At 44.5% G+C, this 24272-nt stretch overlaps 1 protein-coding gene across 1 annotated transcript in view; it reads right to left on the reverse strand.

Moving 5' to 3' along the window:
- The window catches only part of BLOC1S2 (biogenesis of lysosomal organelles complex 1 subunit 2), a 48832-nt gene that overhangs the window by 8615 nt on the left and 15945 nt on the right, over nucleotides 1–24272 (reverse strand). The window contains exons 2-4 of the mRNA XM_086942661.1: nucleotides 22697–22813; nucleotides 22063–22182; nucleotides 10411–10515 (exon numbers count right to left, since the gene is read on the reverse strand). Coding sequence (XP_086798787.1) covers nucleotides 10411–10515; nucleotides 22063–22182; nucleotides 22697–22813 — 342 coding nt within the window. The remainder of the gene's footprint in view (nucleotides 1–10410; nucleotides 10516–22062; nucleotides 22183–22696; nucleotides 22814–24272) is intronic.

Raw genomic sequence — 24272 nt, forward strand, 5'->3', positions numbered from 1 at the left:
CGGTGTTTGGGTCTTTGGTGAGGGAGAGGATCAGCTGGGTGTCATCTGCGTAGGAGATGATGTTGAGGTTGTGTTGTCGCGCGATGGATGCAAGGGACTCATGTAAACGTTGAAGAGGGTGGGACTGAGAGATGATCCTTGTGGTACGCCGCAGATGACTTCGGTGGCCTCTGATTTGAATGGGGGGAGACGGACTCTCTGGGTTCTTCCGGCGAGGAACGAGACGATCCAGTCCAAAGCTTTATCTTGTATTCCGATGTTGCTGAGGCGTTGTATGAGGGTACTATGACAGACTGTGTCGAAGGCGGCGGAGAGGTCAAGTAGAATGAGGGCAACTGTTTCTCCGTGGTCCAGTAGCGTTCGAATGTCGTCTGTAGCTGCGATGAGGGCGGTTTCGGTGCTGCGTTTGGCTCGGAAGCCGGACTGTGAGGGGTCGAGGGAGTTGTTGGATTCGAGGAAGGCGGCGAGCTGATTGTTGACAGCTTTCTCAATGACTTTGGCGGTGAATGGGAGGAGTGAGATGGGGCGGTAGTTCTTAAGTTCAGAGGGGTCTGCTGTGGGTTTCTTCAAGAGGGTGCTGAGTTCGGCATGTTTCCAGCTTTCCGGGAAGGTAGCGGAGTTGAAGGAGCAGTTGCTGACATCGCGGAGATGGGGTGCGATGATGGAGTCTACTTTGTTGAAGATGTGGTGAGGACATGGGTCGGTTGGAGAACCTGAGTGGATGGAGTTCATCAGGCGGATGGTGTCTTCAGTAGTGATTGGGTTCCAGGTGTAGAGGTTGTGAGAGTGTTGTTTTGGTCCGGATGTGGGTGGAGTGGACCGTTCTTCGGATTGGTTTTTAAAGCTGTTATGTATGTCGGCGATTTTGTTGTGGAAGAAAGAGGATAAAGAGTTGCAGAGGTCTTGGGAGGGGGTAATGTCGTTGGTGCCCGCGGTGGGGTTGGTAAATTCTTTGACGATGTTGAATAGTTCTTTGCTGTTGTGGGCGTAGTTGTCGAGACGATCCTTGAATGCTGATTTCTTGGAGGATCGGATCAATTGGTGGTGTTTGCGGGTAGCGTTCTTGAAGGAGGTCATGTTGTCAGTGGTAGGGTTTTTTCTCCAGGTTTCCTCGAGGGTGCGACATAACTTCTTGGATTTCTTAAGGTCATCGTTGAACCAGGGGGCCTTTTTGCTACCTTGTTTGAACTAGTGGTTTTTCAAGGGTGCTAATTCGTCAGCGCTGTGAGTGATCCATTGTGTGAGTTTGGTGACGGCTTGGTTTGGGTCTGATGAAATGGCAGGAGGGTTTCGGTTGAGTGAAGTGGTGAGTTGGTCGGTGGTGATTTTGTTCCAGTTTCTTCTGGGAATAGGTTGTGAGGGGTTGTGGGTTATGGTCTTTTTGTAGCTGAAGTGGACGCAGCTGGGGTCCGTCCAATAGAGAGCTGAGGTGTGATCGAAGGAGATGTGTTTGCTGGAGGTGAAGATAGGGTTGAGCGTGTGTCCGGCTAAGTGGGTGGGGGTGTCAACAAGTTGTTTGAGTCCGAAATTGGCCAGGTTGTCCAAAAGGGTGGTGGTGTTGCCGTCGTTGTTCTTTTCCAGGTGGAAGTTTAGGTCTCCCAGTAGGATGTAGTTCTCGGATGTGAGGGCATGTGGGCTGATGAAGTCGGTGATGTCTTCGTTGAATTGTGAGCGGGTTCCTGGTGGTCTGTAGATGAGGGTGCCTCTAAGTGTGGTCCTGGGGTCGGTGTGGATCTGGAAGTGAAGGTGTTCGGCAGTAGCGAGGTTGTCGTCGGAGCTGGTCGTGATGCGGATGGTGTTCTTATGGACGATGGCGATGCCTCCTCCTGTTTGGATGGCGCGATCTTTTCGAATGATCTTGTAATTGTCCGGGATGGCTACGGCGATGTCGGGTGCTGATGAGGCGTTCATCCATGTTTCAGTAAGTAAGGCGACGTCCGGCGATGTAGTGTCGAGTAGATCCCAGAGTTCAGTGGCGTGTCTGTGCACCGAGCGGGATGCACTTCAGGCGGTAAGAGTTGGATCTGCTTTTGGAGGAAGTGACAAAGGCGCCGGGAAACCCTTGTTGGGTAGCTGAGCGCCATACAAATGTAATTAAATAAATAAATAAATAAAATAATAATAAGTGGCTTTGGTGTGGGATCTGATGCAGGTGTACTTGCAGGAGTGGCAGGCGAATGGTCCATACAAATGTAAAAAATAAAATAAATAAATAAAATAATAATAAGTGGCTTTGGTGTGGGATCTGATGCAGGTAAACTTGCAGGAGTGGCAGGCGAATGGTCCATGGGTGTATCCTGGGGTAGCTGTGCAGCATGGTGCTGTGCGTCCGGGGTTGAGGGCAAGGAGGGAAGTGGCGTCGTACGATAGGCGGGTGGAGTGGGTTTTGCAGGGACCAGGGGGTCTGGTGCTGGGCGCGGTCAAGGCGCGGACGGGCGTAGACGGGCTTACCTTTGGCGCACCTTCGGCGCGCATGGGGCGCGACCGCTGCGTGCAAGTGCATCTCTCATATGTGGATGGTGGAAGGGGAGGTGCGAGGGAGGGTCAGCTGGGAGCGGGGCGGAGATCCGGGAAGGGAGGCACAATAACAACAAAATGGCCGCAAGCTGAGAAACGAAACCGGGTTGGGGTATAAACAATGCAATGTTAATGGAGGTGGCACCGGTACAGTCAAGCACAATAGTTTCAACAGGCAGCACAGCGCAGTACAAACGATATTAAAAGCGCACTTTGGTACACCAGCGCTATGGTGTAGTTATGCTCAGCAAGGTAGGCAATCAGGCAATCTAGCTAAGCTGGAATCTGGGCAATAGTGAATATGGGAGCAAAGGCAGATAGCAGTCTAGCGTTGAAGCGCTACGATACCAGGTGGCAGATAGCAGTGTAGCGTTGAAGCGCTAAGATACCAGGCGTCCTGTAGGGCAGGGACCTGCGTGAGGAGCGGCCGCAGCTGATGGAGTCAGGGCGTTCACAGTGCAACAAGCGGCAGAGCGGCCGACAGTATCAGTGGGAGGGAGGGTCAGCTGGGAGGCGGGAGCGGGGCAGAGATCCGGGAAGGGAGGCACAATAACAACAACAAAATGGCCGCAAGCCGAGAAACGAAACCGGGTTGGGGTATAAACAATGTTAATGGAAGTGGCACCGGTACAGTCGAGCACAATAGTTTCAACAGGCATTTATATAGCGCACAGCTACTCAACAAGAGTGTCGCGGCGCTTCCGAAGGCCTTCTCTGCAACCCCCCCAAGTGCTGTGGTGACCAGATGCTAAGGAATGGTGCTAAGGACTGAATAGCCAGGTTTTAAGGAGTTTCATAAATGTGGCTAAATCTGTCACCGATCTCAGTGACACAGGGAGCGCATTCCAGGCCTGGGCCCCTAGTAACCTGAAAGAGTAGCTGCCCAACCGGGCATGCAATTTGAGACCAAAGCCATGTTCAGGGAGAAAGATCTCAGAGTTCTAGATGGTGTGTAATGGGTAACTCTCCTATGAGGTATGTCGCGCCACTCCCGTGGAAGGTCTTCAAAAATAGCACCAGGGCCTCGAACCTGATCCTCTTTTTTTTTACAAGCAGCCAGTGAAGAGCTCTTAGATGGGTGGACATACGAGTCCTGGGTTTAAGCATGAGAATAGCTCTGGCCGCTGCATTTTGGGTCATCTGCAAGCATTTAAGCAGATATTATGGGAGGCCCAGGTACAGGACATTGACATAGTCCAATCTGGAGGTATTTAATGCCTGGACCACGATTTTCCTACAGTTCAAGGACAGGAATGGAAGGAATTTCCTCAGCATCCGAAGGAGGCCAACGCAGGTTCCTAATACTGATTGGAGTTAGGCTCTCATGAATAGGGAGTTCTCCATCATAATGCCTAGGTTTTTACCGTTTGTTGTGCGGAGAGAGGGGCCGACATATCTTCCGGCCACCAAAGACTCCATTCCTCCGTAGGAGGTGAGCCAAAGAAAATTATTTCCAACTTTTCTGGGTTACATTTTAACTGGTTGGTCCTTAACTATGTAAACCCTTTTGAGAGGCAGGTTTTAATCTTTCCTTTCCTCAAAGCCCTTTCCCTGGTCACGGGTAAATAGGAGCTGCGTGTAGTCAGCGTATGAGATGATTTTCGCTCCATTTGCTTCCGACACAGATGCCAGAGGACATATATAGATTGAATAGTTTGGGGCTCAAAATAGGACCCTGCTAAACCCCAACATTCATATTAGGGATTCCAGACGCAAAGGGAGGAGTCCAGACCGCCTGGTCTCTATCTTCCAAGAAGATAGAGAGCCATTTTAGAACAGAGACATCAATACAGAGAGTCTGATACTGTTCCCCAAAATAGGCTCTGGGATAGGATACAAAGGCAGCTGACAAATCTAATAGGATCAAGATGGTTTTTAATCCCCATCAAGGCTCTCCTTAATGTGTTCAGAACCCTCTAACAGTGTGGACTCAGTACTGTAGTTGTCTCTGAAGCCAGATTGACTGATAATTAAAAGGTTATTTGCTTCCACGTAGTCAGTGATGACCATATTTACATATTTCTCCAGGACCTTAGAAAATGTCGGTAGCAGGGAAATGGGCCTATAATGTGCCGACACCTTTAGACCAGCAGAGGATTTTTTAAGCAGAGGCATAATTTTAGCCTGCTTGCATAAAGAAGGCTTATGTCCGGTGGCTAATGAGGAGTTGAGTATTTTGTTAACCACCGGATTTACTGTCCCGGCAACAGAGGCTAAGAATTTTGCTGGACATGGGTCGGTACGTGAGCCTAAATGAAGGTCCTTGATGATGGCTAGGGATAATTTCGTGCCAACCGGAGAAACTGCAGAAGAGCGGGGGCAACTCTAGGTATAGATTCGAAAGGAGGAGCTAGCAACATTTTATGATCAGGCGGTGATGCTCTGGTGAAAGCATCTTCTATCGTCACAAGTTTCTCATGGAAAAAGGTTGCTAATTGGAGAGGCCATTCGGAGGAGAGCAGAAGGGCCTTGGCCACCAGGGGCGGGTCTGTAAAGGCTTTAACAAACTTAAACAGCTCCTTACTTTTGTTGCTAGAAGACTCAATTTTGTCTGTAAGATAGTTTTAGTTTTGCCTCATAGGCTTTACTATAATGAGCTTTAAGCGCTTGTTTATATTCGCATTTAGAGACCGGTTTAAAGTTTTTCTGCTATTCCCTTTCAGAATTTTTACAGGCGCTTTTACTAGTTCTTAGCATCTGGTTGAACCAGGGAGTCAAGGTTTTAGTTTTCTTGGGGGCGCAAAGTCCGCAGAGGGGCTAATTGGGGAGCGCTATGGAGCACCCACGATTCAAGCAAAAGAGCGCCATTCTCTGGATTTCCGGAGAGATGGGGAATGGAGGATTCCAGTGCTTCTCCAAGTGCAGAGGGAGTGACTCGGAGGAAGGCTCTGAACCTGTATTCTTTCTTAATTGCGGGAGATTGATGGCCACCTCCCGACTTGGGTACCCTAAAATTAATAAGATAATGGTCAGACCATAGCAGGGGAGGGTCACATCCACCTCCAGCGTTATGCTCAGGGAAGCAGTCTGTTCCAGATTAAATCTGTTTTCCATTTAAAATTCTCCTCTTCCACACCTAAATTGCAAATGTTCAAATCACTGGGTTTCTTACCAGAAAATGATTTAGTTCCCTATGATCTTACTTCTGTTCCCATTTATTGTTTAATATAAGGCTCTAAGCAGGGCTTTAACCCCTTCCAGGCTCATGACGAGCTGGGCTCGTCATGAAGTAGCCTCCTACCAGGCTGATGACGTGCCCAGCTCGTCATGAACAATGGACTTTTGAAAATTACAGCACAGGAGCAAAATATCGCTAGCAGCGATGGTGTTAACCCCTAATATTGAGTTAAGCCTTAATTTTGAGATATATTTCATATGGTTTAAATAAGTAATTCTATTTGTATAACAGGTGAAATACTGAATATGTAATTGCAACTTTTAATCATGGGTATTTATTTAGGTTACCCATCTTACACTTTTAGGTAGTATTTTATTTAAAGATGAGTGTTTCACCTTTTAATCCTTCTTCAGATCAAACAGCAAAAACAGTCCAGTACCTTTACGTGGTACGCAGCTGGAGAGACAAGTAATTTGGACACATTTCAAGAGTAGTGCAGGTGGAAACCTGAACAGAGTTTAGTGTATCTGCACTCCCCATTATTTTTGTTACTGTAGTTATCTGGACACAGACACCGTGGCTGACGTCATCCAGATGCAGTTTACATCCAAGGCTGGAATGCCTTCTGAACAAGGAGGACGGACAATACGGAGACCCATGGTGTAAAAAAATTAAGGCAAAAAAACAAACTGCACCACAAATAGTGTGACTAAACATACCAGTTTTCACAGGAACCCTTTTTATGTGGCAGAGAGTTATGACCAGCAGCCCCCAAACCACCCTACTTAACCGACTTCCTTTGTTATAGTTAATAACATGTTCCTAGTTTCCATTCTTATAGAAACGTTCTCTAACTCCAAGATTTTCAGAAACGTTATATAGTACATGCACTTGTTTACAGAATGTGTTTCTAAACTATATAGTTCACATAACGTTTCCAGCAAAAAGCATGCTGAATTCCAAAAAAGGTTATAGGGGATAAATATGTTGCAATGGGGTGCAGCACTTTCAGGAAGGAAGATGCTCACATTATATGGGTACTGATGGACAAACCACATGCGTGAGTATGTCTCCTAGGATTGAGTGAGGGGTGAAGGAAGCAGTTCTACATGTTTTTGGGAAGGCCATGTCCAAGTTACAGAGTCATCGGCAAAGAGAACAAGCATTTGCAATGCAATAGGTCTCGCATTTACCGAGTTTGAGCTATTGGCATTGCAAATGAAAATGCCTTTTATTTATGCCTTATTTTTTAAAACATAAGTAAAAGGCATTGTCATTCACAATGCCAATAGCTCAAACTCGTTTAAATGCGAGACCTATTGCATTGCAAATGCTTGTCTACAATATGTTGTGCTTATGTAAAAAGTCTACACCCCCTTTCACAATGTTCAAATTGTATTGCCTTGTAACTGGAATTGACAGACATTACATATTTGTACTCGTCTCTCCAACCTACCTCACGATTCCCTCGCTTCACTTATACTGTCAATTTGGTAGGCGCTATTGAAAGACAACTGGTTAAACTTGAGGTACTCCAAGATTAACTGTCCCCTAATGTACAATGGCATTATTAGCATGATTTCAGGACAGATTCAGCATTCCCCTCCGGTCTCCCCTGTTGGGTAGTGCTTTTAAATTCAAAGACTCAGCAATAACCACCACAAAACCTACAAATGATCCAACTATCCCCCCAAACTGAATATGCAAAGTAGAGACGGATCGGAGAGGCTAGCGACAGGCCAACAGTAACTCACATAACATTAATATCATTATTCAAGAACGATGATCTTGAGCCCGTTTGAAGTGTAAAAAAACCTTCCGAACAATTTTGTAGACATGAGAAAAAAATGATATGAAAAAAAATGGAACTTTCTGATCCAAATGGAAAGTGTTACATTCGGTGCAAACCCAACACAGCACATCAACCAAAAAACACCCTTCGTACTGTGAACGATAGTAGCTGGAGCATTATGTTATAGGAATAGTTCTCATCCACAAGTACGTAGTGAGTTGTCAGAATACAAGGAAATGTGAGTGGAGGAGACTACAGAAGCCCTGCAGCCCTTATTAAGAAAGCTGTAACTGAGACAGAAGTTCATCTTACAGGATGACTGACAACAACCAAAAGCACACATAAATCCTTAAACTGAGCTCCAAAGTGAAAACAATCCAACTGAAATATGAAGCATTACTTGAGGAGTATGGTCCATAGACTCTCTACAAGGAACTGGGCACAGTACGAACAGCTTTGTACAGAAGAATGGTCAAATGAAGCAAAAGTAGGTGTGGACGGTGAGCAAACACCTATCTCAATAAGTGCGTAGCAAAAGTTAACACAAAGTATTAACTGAAGGATTTGGAGAGTTATTCAAATATAATTAAGGTGTGCATGTTTAATACTTGTGTTTTTCCACAATTACCATATTTTTCCCATGAAACGGATATGCTGACACAACAAAAAGTAAACAAGTTCATGTTGTAGGGTGCCGCCGCGCTGCCCGCGGCGACCCGGAAGTCCCGCCTCCCGAGGTCCGCGAGCTGACGGCGCATGGAGCGCCCTGCCGGTCCGAATCAGCCCAGGTCCCCAGGAGGGGGCCGGGGAGAAGGAGGAGTGTGGCGCCTGTTGCGGGGCTCCTCGGACCTGAGGAAGCCCCGATTGTGAAGAGGAGACGAGACGCGCCGCGCCGTGAGGAGCGGAGCCCGCCAGAAGAGCGCAGTCGGTGAGTGGGGCCCAGGGCTGAAGTGAAGTGTGTGCGCGCGCGTGTGTGCACGAGGGAATGTGTGTGCGCATGCGTGACTGTGTGATTGAGAGAGAATGCGAGGTAGGGGATAGTGTGCCTGTATGTGTGCCTGTATGTGTGTCGTATGCCTGCGTGTGCATGCGCGCGCCTGTGTGTGTGTGTGCGTGCATGCATGCATGCAGAGGGGTGGGGGCTGCATGTGTGTGTGTGAGCAAGGGATTTGCTTCGCGCATGCGCAGCTACCAGACGCTCACTCCCGAGGTGAAATCTGACCTCGTCAAAGCGCGCGTCTGGTAGCTGTCCACATTCCTAAATACGGGCCACAAAAGGTCTGAAGCAGACACTCTCAATGCTCACGCATTGAGAGTAGGTCTGCTCGACCTAAAAATGGGGTCACAGAAAGGAACAAGCTCCATAGGAGGGAAGAAACTGTGAGATTCTCATTGTGTGACGGAGTTCCCATGTCATGACATTGAATTCCTAGGGAATGTAGAGCTTCATATACCCTTAAACCTCTGAATTTATATAAAAAGGTATTAAAAACGAGGTGTATGTTTTATCCTATGCCGACAAATTGTACAGCAAATGTACAGATGGGAGTGGATTTTTTTATTTTATTTTGTTTAATGTTTATATTGACTACAAAAGATCATGTGCATACATAGCAGTAAATCCAACATACAACTTCAAACCTGGACAGTTAGCTACCATCAAGAAACGTTACATAGATTCAGCACTTTCTGTACTATTATACATTGCTAATTCCACCGTTGGGGACACCACAGGATCTCCTCGATACTTATTCCAACTCGACCATTTCCGGTCCCATTTTTTGGGGCACCCCCTAGCCATAAACACTTCAGTTTCCGTCAGCATGCATCTGTCTAGTTTTTTCGTCCACACCTGGACGCTCGGTATACTTGCTGTCCCCCACCCTCTAGCTATCTCCCGCTTTACCAGCGTGTACCCCAGCGTCACAAACTGCTTTTTCACTTCCTTCAAATCATTTGCCTCCCAGATATTTAACAATCCTAATTGCGGCTTCAGAACAATCTCCTTGTGTAAGGCACTGGGAGCGGATATTTTTTCTGTGATTTGATTTCCATTTCACTTTCTGGTGATGGACAAAGGGGCACCTAAATCGGGGTAACAACGGTGGAGCAGTGGGTTTGTCATTTTGTGAATGGACAAGTATCTCACTGGGGAATGACAAGGTAAACTGCGAAGATACAAGCTGGGACTATATGAAGAAAGACAGCCTTTCCGATGGGTGAAGATTTGCAATGGTTCATAACCCTGGGGGTACTCCAAGCACCAATAAGATTACTGGTTTCTGGATAGCGACTTTGAGAAACCTGGTGAAGAAAACATTTTGTGTGCTGTGGTAGGTGTCCACTTGGTCCCCTATAGGATGCTGCAGCGTATGGTGAAAAGGAGTGACGCATGGAGTGAAAAAAACTGTAGGATTCGATGCGCAAGGCCTGACATTTGTCAAGAGAAGTGTTTGTCAGCAGCGACAGTCAATGGCTATTCCTGCATTATCAAATAACAATACTTTCCCATACATCTAATGTGGTTTCAGGTGAATGAAGCAGTTGCAGGCGAGGTTGGTGGTATATGTGAAGAGTTCACAGAAAAGAGGGAAAAGAGGTGCAGCCTGCTTTGAAGTGGACCAATGCCCTGGCAGGATGTGTGAAGGGACTAGGAGCTTGTTGTAACTACTAGCAAGTAGAAATTATTCTCACTAGGACAGTTGCATCTGCATGTTTTACGGTGCAGTTAAATGCATCATTTCCTACCCCATGAACCTTTGTTGCTCAGCTGTATATGGCTACACAGAGGATCTACTTGAAAGGAATGGACTTATCTGTGAAAGTGTATCTGTCAAAACATCTGAGCATTAGGAATCACTAGGCATTTCACATTTAGCCGTTCAGGAATTAGTACAATTATTTAGATTGTGTAATATGCCCCACAGTCCCTCAGCTATACCACATTTTGAAAGAGGAAGTGTGTAAAATGTGAATCCATTACCAAGTTTTTTAGAGTATGCGTCCAACTTGTACGCTGCAAGCTCCAGAGATGCCACTTGCTCCTCAATCTGATCAATTTGTTCCAAATACGGCTGAAGGCTGGCATCTAGAGAAGGAAGAAATCCAACATAGTATGTTGAATACATTTTCAGACACTTAAACTAAAACACCTTTAGCTCACAGTAGTGTTAGGAACAAACAATTGCAAAAAATGTACATAAAAACAAGTAAACCACGATCTGCAATCTTAAATAGGTCAGCCCTTCCTTAGCACAGCAAAGGGGCAACCTGAAATGTTCTGCACATTTGAGCATGTTGCGAGGGTGCCAGAAGAGTGAGATGTGTATAAAGATTGTTAGACATTCACACCAAAAGTATTCTGGCTCAACCCCCAGCTATCTATGACCTCTCACACGGATTACACTATTGCCTTTATTAGAGCAGCACCACTGTCCATAATAAAACAGATTCCCACTAAAACCAGAGTTTGGATCAGTAGTCGGATCTCTCATGGCCGTGAGAATGGACTACAATAATGCTTGACTTACAAGATTAGGTAAACTCTGAGGCCCATATGCATCTCAACTCCACTCCTTTCAAGCTCCAAGAAAAGTGACCCCATGACCCTAGTGCTGAGAGACTCCACTGGCTACCTCGAGAGTTCAGAATCTAGGTCTCGCCTGCATGGTTAACCTATAAACCTCTCAAACTACAAAGTCTGCTTACAGTCCTCCTCAAAGATTTCCTGCACAGAAAAGGGTTCTTGAAGCAAAAATAACTGCATCAATTCCCCCTTCGCAACAACAATCCTTCCTTGGAGCTGGTATTTCCTTAAGAAATTCTCTACCCTACAAATTCCAAGAAAGCCTATTTCCATTTTACAAAAAACTAAACGCATACAGCCGTAGCACGTATCTTCATTGCTAGCTCCCCTCGCACCTCCTTCCCTTAATAAATGGTGCATTAACTACTGTAGGCGACAACTTCACAATCAATACTTCAACAAAAGCTGCAACTTCGGGATCGTGTATTGAAGGTTACTTCCTACTCTTAAACGCTTATATGTAATGATACCTCAAGACTTTTTGACACATTGACACCCATTATGGGTAAAAGTTGTGCTACATAAAAAAGTAGTCATTTTTTTACTTAAATTCTTCATTTGTGCTTTCACCTTGCAATGCAAATGAAACACACTTTGAACTGGGCTAGGAATGTGCGAGGGGGAGCTTTAAACAAAAATAAAGATCTCTGTACACTGAACAATTGTACACCATGGCCAAATTACATAAACTTGATTGGTTGTGCCAATTTGTACTATATAATACATTAAAAGACGCATGTTGCTCTGCTCCGTCGTTTCACAGCAGTAAAAAGTAAGGATGTATTTTAAAAGCACTATTTTTGCTGCAGCAAGATAGCACTATAATAACACATGAAAGAGTGAAATAGCACACCCTCTTTTTTTTTTGTAAGATGTGAAATAGAATCTTTCTCATATATATTTCTTTAAAATTTCCTCTTGGTTCAAACTGTGCAGTTTATGGAACGTGTTTAACAGCACTTTGGTATGTGAATATTCATACTCTCACACACTCATGGTAGCTGTTGTACCGCTTCTTTCTACTCAAGACAAACTGCCCCTCATCCTTGTGCAGTGATATGGTGCACACAACTTCACACTCTGAAAAAGGAGTGTTCATCTCACCCTGACAGTTTAACAACATTGAATTCAATGGTGGGGAAACCACTCAATTAAACCATAGAATGCTTTCACTCTGCTATGTGGCGCCAGGAGGGTATATTGATTTATTTATAAATCACAACATACACCAGCCGGTGGCGTCTTGACCCTTGCACACAACCAAAAGTCAGAGCAGAGGAAAGGTATTTAAAAGAACAGAGAAGACAGTCAGTCCTCAATCATTTAAGCAAGAATGGTACACTAAGTTTAATAAAGATATTATTTTTAATGTATCATAAGGACATTGGGAGACCATTGGATTGTGTTGGAGTCTCCCCCTGCACACTTTATTTATCCTGGGAACCTGTAGGAAAGATTGTTCAGAAGAACTCAAAGTTCGTTGTGCACAGCAGGGCTTTAGATTGCAAAGCAAGACCGACTGGCTTACAGTATAAAGAAGATGCTGGGTCGAGCAGAGGGTCTTAAACCTAATATTTCGCTGCACTGGCAGCCAATGAAGACTCCTTGCATCCAACACATGATCATATTTCTTCAATTTGCTGATTACTCTCACTGCACAGTTCAGAATGAGCTGGAGTCTTGCAATTTTGGCTGCCATAAAGCCCAAGTAGAGAGAGTTACCATAGTTCAGCCTGGACATAAGGCACAAGGATACTACGGCTGCATGGGATTGGTCTGAGAGGAACGGTAAATGTTTGCTAAACGCCTTCATTGGTCCAAAGAAGGTGCTGACCACAAAGGAGGTATGGTAGTAGGCGGACTGATTCGTGTCAAAAGTCTGCCAGTTATTTCACCTTTGGCACAAGCGTCATGGAAGACCCTTCAATGAAGGCCACAGACTCTTGTTCTAGCGATGCTTCTCTCTGCCCTGAAGTAAGAACTCAGTCTTATCAGCATTAAGATTCAAAGAATGATGGGTCATCCATTGCTGGGGAGCACCGAGAGCATCCTGCTGGAAGCAGAACCAGCACATGTTGGTTGAGCTGCACCTCAGCATGGATATCATCCACACAGGAGAACGCTCGGTTTTCGAACGAGCAGATGAGCTGTAGTAAGAACCGATTTCAATGCTAAATAATATTTGGTACTAGGAGGAACTTTGTGGAACCCCACAACTGAAAACAACACCGGCTGACCAGAAGGTAGAAAATATTAAGGATTGAAGCACCAAAAAAGGAACTAATTTGTCCCACACCATGCAAAAAAGCACCCATCTGAAAGCCTACTCAGCAGCACAAGGTGATGCTCATGGCAGTATCATCAGCCTTCGCTACACAACACAAACACAGGTCCATTTACTTTCATGTGAAGAACATGTAAACCCCACCAGGAAGCAGCTTGTGGAGTGTGTGGGTTCAACATTTACACATTATGCCTTTGGTTTCAAGCCCCTCGGAGACCTGATGTGTCATCTAAAACTCAGACCTTATACAGTCTTCCAGCAGCGTTTTCTAATCATTGGGAAAAGCTCCCAGTTGTTCCTTAGATGTCTCACCCTTGGCAGGTCAGTCACTGTTCAGCAATCACACAAAGCACGACTGAATCAGCTGATAGCATTCACCCAATCAACAACCATTCTCCGCTCTCTCACTTCAACTAATTTGTTATGGAGTCACCTCAATGCCCACAGCTAGCCTGCTAATATTGCCTATTTGTAGGGAGGAAACCTTTTCTCTAAAAAGGGTCCTTCTTCGCCGCGGCCCCCACTGCTGGATGGCTCCATCTAGATGTAGGGCACATAAGACTCTTGGGTCCACAAAGGTGGTCTGCAAGCTGACAACAAACTACTGGCAATCCTGCTGGCTCAAACATAAATAAATATACATCTAGACATAACTAAGCCCTTAATGTAGTGACTTGTGTTCACACATTGTGAGAACTAATGAGGTGCTACGCACAGAGTAGCACCAGGCACTGCTGACCTGGGGATGCCCTCAAGGTGCACCTACACCCATATTAGAGTACTGCTACTGCCCCCACAACAAACAGAAAGGCGTTCAGCAGCAGCCCTAATTCTAGTGAGAACATAGATATGTTTGCAACAAGACTATTGACAATCTCTAGGTAACATTTGTTCAGTGCCCAAAACTGGGGACCATCTCTTCCACATAAATGTGGTGTTCATGGATAAGAGTGCGGTATGAATTGTGTCTTCTGCAAGGGCATGTTGCATGCACACAAAATGTTAATGCCCTGTACCGGGAATAGCCATCCCACTGCCAAATCCCTTGAAAGTCCATGGGATGCAACTCCTAACGCCCCGGTAGAAGCTTCACCAACGTCTGGTTTCTGGCAACAATATAAAATCTGCAAGAGCCCTGTCCGAGCAGAAAGAACGCTGACCAAAATCAATTCTGTTACTTAGGAGTTCAGCCTGCAGCCTACCCAGACATTAGAGGCCTACCCTGAGACTGTCTTATTTAGATGAGGCCCCACGCAAATCCTGGGACCCTCTGTGGCGCCCCCTGTGTGCTCCGCTGAGGGCAGCCTCGAAAATGCTTATACCCCAGATTGAAGATGGCCTCTCTGGGATGCCACATTTCCTTAATCAGCTGGCTCTCACATTAACGTCTTGAGAAAGCTGGGTATCCAGAAATGAAGCCCATCTAGTTTTGTCAGCAAAAGTTATAATGTTTTACTGTTGCACTCTGTGTGATTGGTACTGGCTTCCCGCCAAGTTCAAATGTGATATATATGGATACTGGCCAGTGAGTTAGTGGATTAGATTTACCTGGCAGTCTAGAGACCAGCTCTGCTGCAACAGCACAGAGGAGTCTGACTGGAACAGCAGTCAAAATAAACTAATCCAAACAGAGCATATCTGGAGATAGCCAAGATCTTGTGAAGCTTCCCCTCACAGCCTAACACAGCCTTTGGCCCCATTACTTGAAAAATACTGCCTTATTGCCTAGAGCTATAAATATATTTGAAGCTTGACTCAGCCCATGTTCATTTTCATTTTACTACGTTCTCTATATGCAATTAAAATATCTGCTATTTTAAAAGATATTGCTCTACTCTATGCAGTGTTCATTGTGTATGATTCCTGTCCTACTGAGCAGAAGGCCCAAACCTGCTTTTAGTAAACCTTTACTGCTAAACCTTGCTATGTTTGGAGAATCAGGAGTAATAAGGGAATTTACAGGGTCTTAGGGTCCGAGACATCATTAATAAACAACAGTATCCATCCATGAAACTTCCCAGTAATCACAGACTATCTCAGGACCAAGAGAAGAATCATTATTGTAGCAGACAGGGACCAACAAAACCCTTTGCTTCAGAAAGCCCAGCATTGCTCTCTCGTCTCATGGTCTTTAGTGCCCACAAGGCGGCCCGCAGATACTTATGCAGCAGCGCTATTGACGATGGCTTCGACTGAGCCTGGGTCGAGCTGGTCAGACGTTCATCTATACGGAAGGGCATCAAATGGATAACAATTACGCAGAAAGACATCTTTTCAGGTAACGGTAAAGTGTCTTGTTATGGACCAATATTCCAAAACTGTGACTTTGATGTGCAACAGCCAGTTGTACAAAAATAAAGAGTAGTGGGCAAGTGACACAGTGACAAGCAACATGACACTATAGATTATGAAGTGAAAATCCAGGTTCATAAACTGAAGCTAGTTTTCAATTGAGCACAAGGTACTGAAAAGAGGTGCAGAATTAGGCCACAGAATGGAGACACCACAGACGCATCGAATGGTCCTGCAGAACTGCAAAACTGATAGAATGAGTACTGAAGTGAAAGCTAGGTGTGCCACTAATGTATTTGTGGAATGTCTCCCAGATAAAGTAGAGTCTGAAATCACAGAAGGCACTCTGGACCTCTCTTGCTCACTGTCTGCCCCTGAAGAGCTGTAGATGGATTGCCTCGTTTGAAACCAACTGAAGACTCGTTAGCAGTACAGTCTTCAGCCAAGTAGTCCTCAGGACTGGACCCTGCAGAGGTGACAGCAGACACTCTGGGCAGGTACCAGAGATGGGCGGCTTCTGCGCACTAATTCTCATTTAAGAAGGTGCTCCTCTTCTATAATGCTTATCTGGAGAACAGAGACCCGACTCTACACCGGTTCAGGCCCTGCCCACCAAGACACCCATTTTCTACTCGGTCATAAGTCCCGTGCAAGCCCATTGCCGTTTTCCGTATGTTAGCATGAGCACGTTGCAGACCATCCTCTGCTTTGCACGTTACCTTACAGATATATTCTGCTTTATGCTCCAATGTACTGTCACACAAAACACGCTGTTGTTTTGCACTCTGTTCTTTTTCTGGGATTAGTCTGAACATGTAGACAAGGTCGAACAACAATGCCCCTTGTTATTCTGTTCTGGTCAGGACTTAGCACCTAGACAAAACACGCAAATGCAGTTGTTGTTTGGAAACACACGCTTTTTGTCATATAGGTATGCACAGATAGGTAACACACTTGGAGAGGGACCATTCCAGGGAAAAGATCGTGCCAGCTTCTGGGATGTAAAACTTTTATCTGTTCGGGGTCTACTGCCAACACCTATATATTCATTTTGCTTCTGTAGAAGGGGAGGGAGGTTAGGCTACACTGTCATATATAACGACAGCTCCATTTATGATTTACGGACTACTTGCTATGCTAACCATATTTGTGTTGGGCATTTTTAGGTCGAGCTGCTGTCCAGCGAAGCCTCTATTGTTAGCGACTTGCTCTGGAAGTGGGACAGGGGATGGGCACGCGCGCAGAGCTCTCGGTGATTTCAGCATGTGTACGTGCACGTACAGCCATGCGCTGTGCACATCTCCTGTCCCGCTATTGAGACAAGTCAGCCTCCTGCAATCAATCACACGCACACACATGCACACACGTGGCGCGGGCAGCATGCCTGGGCAAAACAGCACCATGATTCTTCTTCATGTACTTCATGCGGGGCATTTGTGCACCACACATCGCCGCACGGGTTAATACACTTTCATAAGATTCATGGTTACAAGACTTTAGACTGTGTTACACGCGTCACGGCTACAGCTGTGTTGAACTCATGGCACCACGCGCAGGGCGCTTCTGTTCTTAAAATTTTTTCTTTCACACACGTCTCGGTGTTTAGCTAGTTGAATATGCCTGCGAAAAGTGATGTAATTTCATTTGTATAAAATGGAGCGTGGATTGTAATTTAAGACATTTAGTCTGCGTTTTCTGTTGTTCCAGCAGGAGCCAACTGAAGATTTGATTTTCAGCGTATTTTCCCCCCTGAAGAATGGTGTTATCCGAAATATCCTGTGGCCATGGGGTCATTACAAAAGTGTGATTCAATAGACATTGACAAATTGTACTAACTTTATTTCATTTGTTAATTATGTATCACACTATCTAGTTTTGCGGTGACAAGTGATTGTTGATGAATACATTTGATGAAATGCAATAACCTATTTGACTCTTGTTTAAGGCAAACTCATTACTTCCCAATGAACTCCCTCTATGAAGGACAACATGGGCTGTCATGTCTTTAAAAATCTGTCCCTGTCTTTGGCAACATGGGCTACCAGCTGATACACTGCAATTCTTTCCAAGAATCTCTAGCTCACATGTGCTTGGTCGAAGCTGCGGTTTGTTTCCATTTTTGTGGAGATTATCATGCGTGCTAATGGTTGATATGTTAGCTTCCAGTTTCCCACCAACCACCCGATTTCCCAGCAAGCACCTCTCCCAATCCGCCCCCCCCCCTCCCTCTCCGGAGGTCACATACCTAGGACTGTCTGGTATAGAAACCCACACCAAGTCCTTGAAGACTGCGAGAACCTCCTTCAATAAATATTTAATTCTGGGACATGCCCACCAAGTATGTAATGGCGTCCCGTCTCCCCGCAGCTGCTCCAACAACTTAGTAGTGTGTCAGTATATTCAATGGACCTTATCTGATGTAAAGTACCATCCCATGATCACTTTAAGGCCAGATTCTCAATTCTGTAAAGGTTTTGGTATCTTTCCACCGGGCTTGCTATTTTTACATAATAAGTAACTTTTTTATCACTATGTTCCACTCTACCGCCCTCACTCTACCACTCTACCGCCCTCACTCACTCTACCGCCCTCACTCACTCTATCGCCCTCACTCACTCTATCGCCCTCACTCACTCTATCGCCCTTACTCAACCTATCGCCCTCACTCACTCAATCTATCGCCCTCACTCACTCAATCTATCGCCCTCACTCACTCAATCTATCGCCCTCACTCACTCAATCTATCGCCCTCACTCACTCACTCAATCTATCGCCCTCACTCACTCACTCTATCGCCCTCACTCTATCTATCGCCCTCACTCTATCTATCGCCCTCACTCACTCAATCTATCGCCCTCACTCACTCAATCTATCGCCCTCACTCACTCAATCTATCGCCCTCACTCAATCTATCGCCCTCACTCACTCAATCTATCGCCCTCACTCAATCTATCGCCCTCACTCTATCTATCGCCCTCACTCTATCTATCGCCCTCACTCTATCGCCCTCACTCTATCTATCGCCCTCACTCTATCTATCGCCCTCACTCTATCTATCGCCCTCACTCTATCTATCGCCCTCCCTCCCTCTATCGCCCTCCCTTCCTCTATCTATCACCCTCCCTCTATCTATCTATCGCCCTCCCACTATCGCACTCACTCTATCTATCGCATCACCACAGCATCACTCAGCACCACCACAGCATCACTCAGGAGCACATCACAATGCGCCACAACAGCCTCACTGAACGCCACAGCATCACTCGTCACCACAACATCACTCAGCGCCACCCCAGCATCAATCTGTGCAATCATTCAACAACTGGTTCAAATATGTTCTCTCAATGTTTCAAGCTTTATTACAAATATCACAAAAACATGTTAATATTTCACTTCTGTTCTTGGATTTTCGTCACAATGAAATACACTGAACATAATCTTCACAAAAGTTATTTACAAAAGTTTAAGCTATTGCCATTATAAATTACAATAACTTTTATTTAAGTATTAATTATTTAAAAAAATTAAAAGTCATTGTTATTTGTAATATCAATACATCTAAGTCACATAAATACACGCATATTGCATTACAAATGCTATAGGTGTAACATTTGCGAAAGTTAAAACTATTGGAATTGTAAATGACAAAGCTATTAATTTAGCTATTTTCAAAACCAACACAAATACAAAATTTGTCATTTACAATACCAATAGCTTAAACTTTCCTAATGCGAGACCTATTGCATTGCAAATGCTTGTTCTACTTGTTGTGGCAAGTATACTGCATACTAGAGCACGATAGTTAAAATAAACATTTTAAACTTTCCTCGTGTCTATGTCAGAACTTACTGTGGACTAGTACAAGTGTGTGAGCAAAAGTGTGTTTCCTGCAACCACGATTACTGAGACGGTGAGAAATGTTGTGTTCTAGGGTGTCTAATCAATTGTTCCTCTATGAAAAAGTAGGAGGGCAAGTGAGAAACTATAGCTAGTCAGTCCCGGGCTCATGGGTACTCAAGTGGTAGGATGACTCAGTCCCTGCCTACTAAGATTCCCATAATCCCAAGTATAGTTCTGTGACTTCGCAGAATCCCTGCAACAGCACATTCAGACTCTTGCCACGTGGAGAATCCCTTGCATATCAGGTCAGACTCAGCCCACTCACAACGACTCCTCACATCACAGCGGGAATCATCCACACCCAGAGAGTACCCTTCACACCCAGACATAATCCCATTCTCACAACACAAACACCTCCCTCTGCACACCAGCCACTGCCCACCCGCACTGCACTGATCGATCTCTACGCCGCGTAAGACTTCATTCCCTTACACAGCACAAAGGCCCTCTTCCTGCCCCAGGCAGACTTAGCTCATCTTCCCACTTCGAGTTCGGTACTGCAGAAAGACATCCGCCAATATAGTTTGTTAAAGGGTCTGGAAGTGCTCATCGCCCAGTATGTTGAGGACCCCCAAAACACACACCTATCATTTAAATTACCATTCTCAGTCCATGCCCTGCGAAACTCCAATTTTGGATATCAGACAACTTCCTGGTGCTCAACTCTCCGAAAACAGAATTGCTCTTGTTTAACTGCCCGGTCCTAAAAAATCTTCAATAGTTTGCTCAAGATGAAAAACTAACTTGTCGTTCTCACGTCAATACAAATAGCTGGGCTTCATGCTTTACTTCACTCTCTTGCTGCCCCCGCCATCAACACAATGGCGGGATTGACTAACCTTCACTCTCTCAGTAGGATTAAACACCTACTCTCACCTGAGCACCACAAACCATCAGCACACTTATTAGTTATCTCTCATCTGAACTTTGTATAAGTCATGCCAGCAGTTATTCCTCAAGCATCAAGCGCTCGGCTCAAGGCTGTTTTTCATTTCATGACCACACTCATTCAAGCCATGACCCCCATCTCCCCGATGCAAAGTGATTTACAATGTCCAACCATCTAAGTTAGGGTAAAATTCAAACTTTGCAGCCTGTCCTACTAAGGCATTAACCTAAATAAGTCTTCCTATCTGGTCGATTTGGGACCATGGGCAGACAAACGGGGACCCTTGAGCAAGAACTGTTCATATCCAGAAGCTACAAGAAATAAAGTGTCCAAAGCACAAATCCAAACTTTGACTGGAGCTGTCAAAACTACTTGTTTTCTTAACGAGATTATTTTTAAACCCATTCCATCCCCACTTTACATCTGTTAAATCTTATCCATCCTTCATGAGCTTGTATATCTCAAGATGTTTCTACTGTTTACTATTTGTATCCATTTCTCTGCAGTAGAGCAATAAAAATATGAAAGAACTGTTAAACGGCAACAACTCACTCACGCTACACAAAAACACTGTCCTTCACCCCATGTCAGACACTACAAATACATTATGAAAGTGATGGGACCCCCTCTAATACAATAATTTATGGGTCAGGGAGGAGAGGGGAAAAATAACAACCAATATAAGAAAAGTTCACTCGTGACCTCTCTATTTCCTTGAGGGTTTTAGCCTCTAAATTCAGACATGGGCATAACCAAAACACAAATTCACATATCTCTCATTTTCATTTTGTTTTTTATTTAAATTATTTTTTTTTCTTTTTTCTTTTCACATTATTTTCATTAAAAAATTAATCAGTTCATTCCTTATCAGCACAGTTTAACAACAAAACACCACAATATATAATTCACAAATTCATATAATGATCTATGCATAACCAGGTAAAGAACTAACTCAATCAATCCACACATTCACAATACACATTCCCAATCCAAACTATCTGTGCAAGTATACACGTTTTGTTGGTTCTTGGCTAGTGCCCAACACGGGGCCACTACAAACTGCAGGATTTTACATATACTTGGTCAACGCGTTTCGGTGGCAAACGGCAACAATAGGAGCCACCTTTATCAGGACCCGCCAGATATATCAAAACTTGTTCTCTACACCCTGGTTCTTCTCTTATTAGTTCGTTAATATGACATATCGTTGCTCCACATTTAAACACCTCTTTCAGAGTAATGGCTACTTATCCAACAGGGTTCTCCTACGGCTCAGAAGTCTTAGCACAGGAGATATGAAAATCACTCAGGGTCGCAGTTCGTCAGCACAAACTTTGTTTCCTACTTAGATATCTTATCCCAGGGCGGCGCTTTCTATCCTGTCCTGGTTCCGCAAATACAAATCTTTTTTCTTCTTTATTACATAATATCTCCTGAGAGATATCGGTTTTCATATGCAGTGGCAGCCAGTTAGTCTTGTGATGCAATCTTCCCGAACTTCATAACTAATCAGTGAGATCGCATTTTTGTTACTATCTTCAAGGAAATAGTGCTAAATTCTACAGTTTCACCGTCCATCAAAGTTCCACAGCAGCACCCACGTCTCATCGAGTACACTACAAATACACACAGCCCTATTGCCATGTCCAATACCGTCACATGTACTGCTCTTGTAGCTACTTACAGTTATGATTCAGATCCTTCAAATTTCGGCTAATGTTTATCGCTATGTCTTTCATCTCCATGTATTTTAAGCAGGTAAGCTTATTCATTTTTTCCAACAGTTTGTAATCTTCGCTGGTTGCTGGAAGAAAAATTAAAAACATCTAAGAACTTTGAATAGTTCAGTTAGTGACAATGAGCAGATTTTAGAGGGCTGTTGCTTAACATATCCTGTAATGCAACTCAGGAGTACATCCTGGTATCACCTAACATGACGGCTCCCATTTTTCTTAAACGGAGTGTCTCTCCGTTCATTGGTCTGTATTTTTAAAAAGTTGGTATCTTTAGTAATGGATTCCAAAGTTCTTAAAAACATTTTTCAGTGGATAACGAACCTCATCGTCAAGGTTAGCTCCCGCTTACCCATTAATGAAAGTTGATTTTACAGGAAACACGGTAAGTGAGAAATTGGTAGTAGTAAAACAAAATTAATATAGACGAGCATGCAGGGCTTGCACTGTTAATTGAAGGCAGAGAAGCAAGCTGACTGAATGGGCCAAGCAATCTCTTAAAGTTAAGGTAGAGAGCAGGGAGCCTCCTGTACACAGTCAGGCCACAGACATGTAAGCATGGGGGATATAGTGTCTTGGACTTACCAGTCAGTTCACCACTCAGATACGTAGACATCTTGGTGAACATGTCCTTGCACAGCTCGTTGATATCCGCTTCTGCTGGCTCTTTTGCTTCCTCCGCTGTCTCGATCACAGTATCATCTAAATGAATAACAAAAGACGATAGGTCAGAAAGAACCCTTGATTGAATGTACTTTTCATTGTCCAAGCCAACTTAATGTAGGGGAGTGTCATGAGCCAAAATTGATCTTGCCTCCAACATCAAACTCAGAATCTGTGTCATTCAATCAAAACAAACATCAAAGAAGGAATCACAGCCAAGAGAAGGGCCTAGCATTTCAGGAAACTGCTCGATTCCTACTAGAGTTTCTCCTGAGCAGTATGCATCACCAGAACAATGTATCGGCTAAGCTATCCTACTAACTATAGCACAAACAAAACATAACTTATATCACTTCCCGGTTCAAGGCAAGGGCGTAACCGAGTATTAAGTGTCTGGGTCCAGAGATGGGATGTGATGCACGCCTGCGGTGTTTGGCAACTTTCCAAGAAGGCCTCTTTTGCAAACACTGGGGTCTATTTTCAGAGTTGTATTGTTGAATGATTTCCGTCCTTTGTGACATGGGTCTGCTGTCCAGGGCAAGGAAGGGCAGTTCTCGGGCAGCCGTCACTGCTGCAGAGGGTCCCTGCCCCTACTAGAGAAGGAGGAATGCCTCTGCTACAGAATGGCCGCTACCATCGACACAGGGGTGTGGCTTTCACTGTGTAAAAAGCGATTCAGAAGTATGTGAGCTAGTAATATAAATTGCTTTTATACTGCACTTCTGCCATTTGTAAGTGCTGCAAATAACAGATGATATTAATACCCAGTTTATGGCACTCAATACTGGCCAAGAAAGGCTATCAAGAGGAGTCTGCCAATAAACAACAGAGGGTCCCTGAAATCTCAATAGGGAGGAAGGGAGCAGGGAAAAACACAAGTTAACAGTAATACTATTATGGGTGATTCATCCACACTATATAAATAGTTGTCTCGCAGAATATAGAGTATCACAACATTTTATAAATTCACATTTTATTAATGTCAAAAATAGGTAAGATATTCACATAAATATACATTTAAAAATTGCTTTCCTTCCTACCATATGTGCTAACAATACACAGGCAGAGGCACATAGTGAAAAAACAAAGCCAGATAACAGAACCTTACAAATACAATGACATTAAGTGCATGACAATAATTCAAACACAGGAAAACATATAATACACTAATACAATTAAATTACAATACAACAAAAAGAGACTAGACTGGAAAATCAAGAGTCTGCCCAGCCTGTATTTAAAACGCAAGACCTGCTACACATCTCAATTGGACAGCTATCTGAGATAGCCTGCCAGCCTACTGAGAATAGTGAACCTGTTATTGTGCATTACCCACATTAGCAACCATTTTCTGCCCTTCTTTCTGATGCAAAAGAGCTCATCCAATCCTCTCTCAGCACGTTGCTCTTCTCCAGTGAGGCGGTAGCAATCTCTTATTCACAGGAGCTATCACCAGAAAGAACAGGGTGGACAGACGCCAGTGCTCAAGACGTATTCC

This window comes from Lissotriton vulgaris, chromosome 11 (assembly GCF_964263255.1).
Source record: "Lissotriton vulgaris chromosome 11, aLisVul1.2, whole genome shotgun sequence".
Classification (NCBI taxonomy): domain Eukaryota; kingdom Metazoa; phylum Chordata; class Amphibia; order Caudata; family Salamandridae; genus Lissotriton; species Lissotriton vulgaris.